Below are 10,320 nucleotides of genomic sequence, written 5' to 3' on the forward strand. Positions count from 1 at the left end.
CTATCATTGAGTCATAATCGAATAAACTTGATCGTTTTTCGCCTAACTTCTTCCACTCATAAACCCAAGCTTTACACTATTCCCTTACAAAGGTCCATACAAATCTTCCATTCTTGATTTCTATATCATCCAATTATTTCCGTTCAAGCTAACCACAAAGGAAACACTACCGACCTCCATATTCGGATATAAAAATTAAATATTATCAAAATCCGCTTTGGCACCAATTGATGAGATAAAAAAAAACTTGTATATGAATAAATACGAGCAAGCTATAACAAGCAACGAAAAAATTAAACTAAAATCACAATCACATAAAACATCAAGATTTACATAAAAAATCTCTCCAACGTGAACGAGAAAAACAACGAGACAAGCTATTGAAGCAAATCCACTATAAAAATAATGAAAGTATAAATCTCGAAATTTTTACTCAAAACCAGAGCAACAATTACAAGAGAATAATAGAAATACAATGATTACATCACCATGCACAATATCCAAAATCTCCTTCCGTGATCACAACGAGAGTCTACTACAAATCTGATCGAACCTGAGGCTAGAACACTATTTAAATAATTGAGAACGACCTTTATGTTTTTCTTCTTCTCTTGTTCCTCTACCCTCAATCGCCACTGCTACAGTCTCTCAAAACCACGTCCGCAGCAGTCGCAAGCCCCTCTTTTCTTCGTGTCTAGGTTAAAAGAGAAAGGGTAAAATGACTAATATGGGCTGAATTAATGAGCTACGTTTCAAAGCCCGGTAACATTTACAAAATGTTCTCGATTTGCCAAAAGAAATCCCAAAACACTACACTGAATTATCTCATGTGCTTCTGCGAAAAGTTGCAGTGGAAGCCCTTTCTGATGGTATTGATGAAATGTTCCACCTTTCTAATGGTATCATTGACGAAATGCTACGAGGTCTTTGTTTCACCATGAGTCTTGTTTTTGAAGACAACATCATCATCCCACCTGCAGCACACGAAATGGAAAGAGTACTACAACATAAACCTTGTTACTTACTACAAAATGCAAACAAATATTACTAAGATAACCATTTGACACTAAAGGAAGATGAATTATTAATATTGATCAATGGGTTTTCTCGCATCAACTAAGCTTCTTTATCCTTTAGCACTTCAGCTTGTTGAAGTTGTTCCTGTTACATTCAAAGCAGATACTTTACAAAAGAAGAAATGAACTATAATGATATAGTTAATCCGTAGAAAACTCATGCACAATTTCTATGGAAAAGGCTTTGCAAAACAATTGTGGCTAACACCACCTTGATAACAAAGAAAAACGTTGATGAGACACTAGGTATTCCAACAAAAATCTTTACAGTTTCATTAATTAAATTGGTTAAGTCTCAAAATGAAGCTGGATAACTAGACAAATTAGATTCAGTTGCACCCAAAAAAGTAACCCAGAACATTTGGATCTATTCGAACATAAGGCCACCTGAGCTACTTGATCAATAAGCACACACCTCAGAAGACAAACTAAAATGATACAGTTACATGCACCATTTCTATGAAAAAGCCATTACAAAATTACCTTGATAACATAGAATAGAATTTATGAAAACATTGGTTTGTCGAAAAAAATACTAATATTCTTAATTAAATCTAAATGGTTGAATCATAGAATGAAGCTGGATATCTAGACCAAAACTTAGTTGCATCTGAAAAATTAATTGTGCATGTATGGATCTGTTCGAGCATAAGCACATCCGAAATAGTCGCATCCAAAATTCCAAATAACTTCTTGCCATGTTCAAAGTTAACAAGCTCTATTACAACAAACTTATCGAATTCAAAAAATGTCTAAATATTTCTTTTCAGGATGTAGTTGCTTTTAAAGCAAACCTACGAACAATTCCAGTAAAACATAAGTTCAAGTACAAAAAGAAGCATGAGATGGACATGGATTGTGCTATTCCATTTAGCCAGATTTATAATCTTGACCATTGCAGTGGATTTTGTGAAAACTGAGATCAAGAATCACATACTAACAACACTGTTCTAAGTAGGGCATAAGATGTCAACCTCATATGAGATATTAAAACCCTGGTGTAAATATATAATAAACCAGGGATATATTCAATTAGCACAGAGCCAGATTGTCTTCATGTAACAAAGTCGAGTACACATGACAAAAAAGTCGAGCATACAAAAGGAAACCTAATTAGCAGATAAAAGAGAGATGCCAAACCATAAAAAGTTACTAACACAGACCTTGCTTAGTTTTTGCTTGGCTTGTTCTTTCTTTATCCTTTCAAGCTCAGCTAACAGGACTTTAATCATCCTCGTCATCATCATCATTGCCATCACTAACAACAGAAATATAGATTCATCATAGTAGGATCAAGCGAACAATGAGTTAAGAACAAAAAAAAAAAGGAAGATGAATATGAAAAAATATTAGAGGAACAGAAATTACACCATTGCATTGTTCTCCTATAGAAAGGAGGGAAGTAAAAGAGACACGAGCTCAGCTTTTAGAAATTTGACAAATAAAGACAATATAGTCAATGATCATTGTTAACAAGGAAATCGGGTTTTAATTATTTTTATATTTGATAGGTTTATCAGCTTTGGCACTTGATATTTCATTATAAATGTCTTAAAATTAGAATTAAAAGAAGACAATTTTGATATACATAGAAAGCCAAACTAAACGAATGCATGTATCATGTAGAAACAGAGTCAACAGATATGTTAATCACTATAACCAGTTTTATCAGAAAATTGCATGACAGTGTCTCATATCTTAATTTATAGTAAAAAAACCATGATTACTAAAAAATGTGGAAACAAAAACAAAAAGTAACTACCTCTCTGCATCATCTTTGACTTATGCATCAGGATCATCAGCATCATTATCACTCTGAACAGTTCTATCTTCAGCTTTTCTCCTTGTTCCTGTAGGTAAAACAAGAGCAAGAAAAGCATCACCAGAAAAGATGCTTTTGTCTCGGCACCAGGATAATTTTAACATCAATAAGGAACCTAAGCAATGTAGCTTACCTTCCAAAGTACCTGCTCACCTTTCCTTCGATCTCTATCTTCTGCAAGCGAAAACAACTAGATTCAGTAACCAACCACATTAAGAGAGTTTAGAATTGGAAGACAAAATCCAAATGAAAATCAAACATAAACTCTGCAACAAAGATCAACCTTTTAACATTCCACAAACAAGGAGATGGTAAAAAATTCATTGTAGCAGAAGATTGTTAACAAAGCCAGAGAGGCCTTTGCCTAACAGAATCCACAAATGTTAGGATTCTACGTCCAAAAGTACAATCGCAGACAACACATATGAAAACAACAATTACAAGAAAAAACCGATTATAAAACTACATCACCTGATCCAAAACAAATGCAACCAGACCGAATATACAACCATATCGTCTGATCTTTCACAAACCATTAAATTACAAGCAAAATAAACAAACAGCATAAACACATGCTAGCATGAGAGAATACAGTAGAAGGGAACAAGCTTTTACCAGTACAAGACTTAGCCTTGGAGGCAAAGTGTCTCCGCTCGCACTCTTCCAACTCCTTTCGGAGGTTTTGCTTCGGCAACTCATCCTGGATACCCTGCTCTTCTTCCCTGCATCCACGTAGAAATTAGCCAGATCGTCAGCATCAACACAACAAAATCTCCCTTAACATTGTAATTTTTCGGGTCTTTCATTTGTTTTTGTCTTCAATATCACATCATCCTAGGGTTATTTTCAGAAATTCGAATCGAGTCTTAAAATTCTACCACAGGTTTCCAAGTAACAGAATCTATCCACCAATGATGCATCGCAAGTCTTCGATTCTTGATCCGATCGATCGAATCCAGATACGTAGGGGAAACTGAGATGAGGGCAAGGGTTTCTTGAAGGGAGGGAGGGGCACAGACAGAGAGAGGGAGAAATCACCTCGGTTTGAGGCTAATGTGGGAGGCGAGGCCGCGGTAGGAGTACTTCTGGGAGGGGCCGAAGATCCGGGCACCGCCCTGCTCGTTCCCACCCTTCGCCGTAGGCAAGAAGCGAGCGGCGGGTTTATATATGGAGGGAGGGAAACGAGATGGAACAGGGAAACGTGACGCTCTGTTGCGGAGCTCGCATAAAGGCCCAAAGCCCGCTTTAGTGACCTGTGAGAGGGCTCCTTTAAATGGGCCTTTTGGGCTCTACAAAAGAGCATTTTCTTTTTTTATTTTATCAAAAAACCTATCAGAAAATCTATTTAGACATTTAATAATAATATCTGATAATTTGGGAAGATTCATATTCATTAGATCTGATATAATTTTACGATCGCTGATTGCTGGTGGCTTAACGCAAAAGAGATCAATATTGATGGTGTCAAATGTTAATCGAAGCATGCAAAATTCTTGGAGAAGTAATACACTAATTTTCTTTATTTTTGCTTGATTTTGTCCTCTAATTTAGCTGATTTAGCTATGAAACAGTGGTTATTAGACTAGTTTACTCCTATCATTTGCATTCTTATCATTTATGAAAAGTGAATTTTTAAGCTAAGAAATACAATGAGACTCTATTAAAAATGATAACAAATGAGGCTTTGATAGAAAAGTCACTCACAATTGACAAGATTTATCTTTCTTTTTTGTTTTGTAAAATTTCTGTTTTTTTTACTTCTTATTTTGCATGTGTACTATGAAATTGAAAATAATATAATTATGTAAGATGTAACACATTCGGAATTGCAAAAACTCAAAACTTCTTAATCAAACATATCTTACGATATTCTAACTCATAAAACCTTAAAACTTTTTAATCTAACATTATCATACACTAAGTTAAACATAGAATAGGATCGTTGATTCTAAATCAATATCCAAATCAGAGAATATATATATATATATATATATATATATATATATATATATATATATATATATATATATATATATATATATATATATATATATATATATATATATATATATATAGAGAGAGAGAGAGAGAGAGAGAGAGAGAGAGAGAGAGAGGGCTAATGTTGACCCTAATGGCCGAAGCTTATGTTGTGATGGAAGGGCTCAAGCATGCCCAATGCTTCCATCTTCAATACTCCAATGCCTTCTCATATTCATTAGAACTCATCAATCTAATTAACAGTTATGAATTGAATGTTGTTCTCAACCTCATTAAGTCATCATTCAAAGACATTAAACAGATAGCAAACCAATTGAATGTTGCTCGTCAACCTAATTAACACACATGCTGTATCACGAGACAATGGACTCTTACTAAATCCATCCTTCGAGACATTAAATATTGCTTCAATCATTTTGATACAACTCTCAATTGTATCGCTCACAATCAAATAGTTTTTTTAACGGCTAATAGCCTCCAAGGTTTTGATCTATTTTAGAGGTTTTATTTTGATTTTTTTGGCTGATAAACGATGAAATTATTATTTTTACTTTAAAAAAAATATTCTCGTGAATATTGTTAGGATTCTTTCATTAAGGGGAGGGAGGGGGGTTGAATTAGCGTAGTAATAAAATAATATTAATTTAAAAATCTTCATACGATAAAATTATTTCGATAATGTTTAACTTTGAAAATGTTCATAAGACTGTGCACCGAAAATAACGAGGAAGTAAAGCAGTTTACAATAAAGATAAACAGTAAAATAGAAATGCAAACCATTTTATAGTGGTTCGATCGTCGTGACTACGTCCACTCTCGATTCCGCTTCTGTCGAAGCCATCGGCATCTACTAACGATCGTCCTTGAATGGACGAAGATCAATTACCTTTTTACACTCTTTTCTCTTTTTTATAGGCTTAGGAGAGAACATTTATACATCTCTTTTAGACCTCACTCCTCCCTTAGAAACCTTCTAACTCTAGGAGAAAGAGACTCACTAATCTAGAAAGATTATAATTTTTACTCAAGGATTCTTTCCCCCACTTTTGCTCAAATTCTTGCTTGTCCATGCAAGAATAGATGGGGTATTTATAGACTCCAAATTACTTTAAAATTGGAGCAAAAAAAGGTCTCATCCCGGGTTTCCCGAATCTTGGTGGTACCACCGCATATGCTGGGCAGTACCATTGCTTACAACACTGACATTGGGCGGTACCACCGCCTAACACTATGTGGTACCATCGCCTGACACTAGGTGGTACCACCGCCTAATCTGGTGGTACTACCGTCTGACATAATCTCGGAGACTGAGCCATTGGCGGTGCCACCGCTTGACCCAATGTTTGGATCACTGAATGAGCCTTTCTCTTGGCCCAAAACAGCCCTACTTTGGGCCCAGTTGGTCCCTAATTGAGTTGGTATAATTACATTCTAAAACAAACAAGAATGCTAAGTTGTCTAACATATCATTGGTTCATCCGGCGCTTCGTCTGACCCTTCGGGCATCGTCCTACCTTTCGGCGCATCGTCCTCTCCTTTGGCGTATTACCCAATCAACATATTGCCTTCTCGCAACATCCGATCTCCTTGGCGTAATGTATGATCTTCTTGGCCCGATGCCTAAACTCATGGCATGAAGCCTTCTACCGACACGTCTGTTAGGATCGGAGCGGCACTAAGAGGGGGGGGGGGGTGAATTAGTGCAGCGGATTAAAACTTTCGTTTCGATAAATCTTTTGATACAATAATAACCGAACTTGAAAAGTTTAACTTGAAAGCGTGTTCGTAAAGATATACAACAAAGGTAATGAGGAAATAAAGCACTTAAGAAGGTTTGCAGTAATGTAAATAGCAATAAGAAAATGCAAACTAGAGATCACGTCAATTTTAAAGTGGTTCGGTCAAATGACCTACATCCACTTGCGAGGCCCTCTTCGATGAGGCTCCCACCTTCCACTAGCAAATCTCTTGAAGGGGAAGGACAAATACCCCTATTACAACTTTTTACAAGCGGTTCACACTCTTACAAATTTTCAACGAGAAAGAAGGAGGTGAACACTCTAGCAAATTGGAAACAAGACTTGCTAAGACTTTTCTAAGACCTTTCTCTCAATCAATTGCTCCTCAAAAAGTTGTAATCTCAGCTGAGAATTGAGGGGTATTTATAGGCCTCAAGAGAATTCAAATTTGGGCTCCAAAATTTGAATTTTCTTTGGTTCCCGATGCTGGCGGTGCCACCGCCTGTTAGTGTCTGACACTGATAGTGTACTGGCGATGCCACCGCCTGGCTCTCGGGTGTTGGGCGGTGCCACCGCCAGACCCTTCGGTTCACTGGTTGGGCTTTAAATTTAGCCCAAACCAAGTCTAATTTTGGGCCCAGTTGGCCCCTAATTAAGTTATAATATTAACACCTAATCCTAACCCTAATTAACATGCTAACTATGAATTTAAAGACATTTCTTAAGCTATTACAAAGTCCGCAAGTCAAGGCTTTTTCCAGCAAGCTTCCGGTGAACTTCCGACGGTCTTCCAACGAACTCTCAGAAACCATTCTGCGGACTCCCGACAAGCTCCTAGACTTCACGATTTGATCTTGGCGAGTTCCAACGAGCTTCTTCGGCAAGCTATGATCTTTCTCAACGAGCTCCGTGAACTTCCAACGAACTTTCCGGCGAGCTTCCGAAAAACCCTCAAGCTCCCTACTCATTCTCGGCTAGTTCCGGCAGCATTCCTGACGAACCTTCGGACTTCCGTCGAACTCTCGAACTCACAACAAATCCTTTGCGCTTGACTCCGATACTTTGTTTCGCTTTATGTCTTCGTCGTTATCGTAGTTAATCCTGCACACACAAGCCAAAACTCTACTCCGATCTAGACAATTATTACAACGTGAATTGACATTCTGTTGCCCGGCACGTCATTGGTTGGCGCTTTGTCTGATTCTTCAATGCATCGTCCTCTCTTGCGGCTTGTTGCCCAATCGGCGGTTGACCTCCGCAACCCCGATATCCTTCGCGCAATTCCGCTTTTGGCCCGATGCCCGACGTCCGAAGCCTTCTGCCATCCAATATTCTAACATGATCTCTTCCGGCGCAACGTCAATTCCTCCTGCCTTAATTGTCTAATCTTGATCGAGTAGACCTGCATCACTCAAAATACAGTTAAACATATAAACACAATCAATTAGTTTCATCATCAAAATCCGAGATTCAACAACGTCGACCATTCCTCCAGTCTAACGTCCAATCTTTTGACATGTTCAATTCCGACCCAACTTCTTATTCTTCCCGCTTTAATCAATTTGGCTCTTCTGATCGAATCTAGTCCTACGTCACTTAAACGCATATTAGATCATAATATTCTTAATTAGTTTTATTATCAAAATTCGAGATTCAATAATCTCTCCCTTTTTGATGATGATAACTAATTGATGACGAAGTTAACCTTAATTGTAATCACATCAAATATTTAAGTTATGAATTATTTTTTTCCTTACTTGCCATTGTAATTTAAGGAAATCTTAATTTATTTTTTTGTTTGTTAATACAAATTAGGAAATAACTATTAATCATTCCAAATAGGGTGATATCATATTTATTAATATATTAAATAGAAATAATTTATATTAAATAAATATAAAAATTAAAATAAATTTTCTTTAATTGAGGCTCACCTCCTCCTATTTAAGGGGAGGGATTTCTCTCCTTCGTTCTTCACCTAGTCGAGCTTGGCAGCGGAAGGAACGATGAGTTATACCCTATTGACGAGGGGTAGGTTTCCCTACCTTCCCTGAAAATAAAAGTTTTAGTTTTTATTTTGATTCTTTAAATATTGAATATTTTATAGTTTGAAAGATATTTATCAATTCTTTAAATGTCAAAATTTTATTGTTGCATTAAAATTTACTGAAGTTTTTATAATGTTCTTTGATCCTACTTAAGACTTTTATTTTAGATTTAACATGTTAAAAATTTATATGTTTTATATGATATTTCCTAACATTATAGTTTATCTTTAATCTTATCTAGATAAAATTTTTTGTTAGATTAAAATATATTATCTAAAATTATTTTTTTTGATATTCTTTGATCTGAAATTTAAAATATATTATTATGAATGATTTAAAATTTAATTGACTATAATATGTTGAAATTATGAAAGTATGATTTCTATTTAGATTTAGAATGTTATTTCATTATATTAAAGCTTATCTCCTTATCTATCTTTTAATACGTTATTATGTTTTTGTTTTGTTAATGAATATATGTTGTGATATGAAATTGGATTGAAATTGCCTATAGGCCTAGCCCAACCCATAGGTTAGGCCATAGCCCACTAGCCAAGCTCAACCCATAGGTTAGGCCTTGGCTCGTAGGCTAACCCAGTGCAACCATCATGGGTGGTCACATGCGATGTACATGACCAATTCATGGGCCAGGGCTGGGCTAGCTTTGTGTGATGCATGCCTAGTCATATGTAATGCATATGACCAATAGATGGGCTGGCCCAATCCAGCCCAATATTATTGTAGGATTTGAGCCCAAATATTAAACTAGGTCACTAAACTAGGCTTGATTAGTTTAGATCGATTCAGGGTGATTTTAAATTGATTGACTTATTCAAGTCAGTTTAACCTAAAATGAACTTAATGTAGTCCAAATTATACTAGTCTAAGGTGACCAGTTAAATGATGATTAGAGATCAGTTCAGTTAGGTTCTAGTAAATTGAGTTCAATTAGCTCGATTGAACTAGGGTTCAAGTCAATTGAGGGCTAATTTGTATTATTTGATATTGATGATATTTGAAAGAGATATTTTAAATATGTTATTTCATCCCGATATGGATATGACCAGTGTGAGATTATGTTATTTCCCTGCCGAGAGCAGGTAGGGTGATTCCCTTCGGGAATTAGCGGGCCGTCAGACGTGACGACTGGACGGTACCTCCATCCGCTATTGGAAGGAACGTGTCCCCACTTTGGTGGGTGTGAGATAACACTTCATCCGTTGTTGGGAGTGCGATATGAGTTTACCTCCATCCACTATTGGGAGAACACAAACTCATCTCGTAGGATAAAGTCTCTCCATCCGCTATTCGGAGAGTGCTCTTTCGGGTATTTGATATACGCCAATGGGATGATTAAATTTTGATCATGTATTCATTTTGAGTTGACTTTTGGGGTTCCTACTTAATATTGCTGAATTTTTTTTATTTTTTATTTTTAAAGCAACCTCCCTCTAGCACTAAATCGAATTCTAGTGGAAAGCGGACCTTCCTCTACCGCTAGGTAGAACTGCTAGGATGATTCTTGAAGTTAACATCATTATGTTTACTTTTATATTTGTGATTTGATCAATAAATGAATTGTAAGAAAGGTTTATGAATGATGAATAAAGTGATGTTTATCTACTTGGCCTGAATGT

At 36.2% G+C, this 10,320-nt stretch overlaps 1 protein-coding gene across 1 annotated transcript; it reads right to left on the bottom strand.

Moving 5' to 3' along the window:
• Nucleotides 1-544: 544 nt before the first annotated feature.
• LOC135598189 (uncharacterized) lies at nt 545-9,846 on the bottom strand. The gene is made up of 7 exons (XM_065091730.1): nt 9,841-9,846; nt 3,937-4,187; nt 3,514-3,620; nt 3,032-3,072; nt 2,839-2,926; nt 2,240-2,334; nt 545-1,161 (listed from the first exon to the last, which is right to left on the bottom strand). The coding sequence occupies exons 1-7, from the start codon at nt 9,844-9,846 to the stop codon at nt 1,117-1,119; spliced, it is 633 nt and encodes a 210-aa protein (XP_064947802.1). The 3' UTR covers nt 545-1,116.
• Between the last annotated feature and the right edge of the window lie 474 nt (nt 9,847-10,320).

This window comes from Musa acuminata, chromosome BXJ2-1, assembly GCF_036884655.1.
Source record: "Musa acuminata AAA Group cultivar baxijiao chromosome BXJ2-1, Cavendish_Baxijiao_AAA, whole genome shotgun sequence".
NCBI classification, from domain to species: Eukaryota; Viridiplantae; Streptophyta; class Magnoliopsida; order Zingiberales; family Musaceae; genus Musa; species Musa acuminata.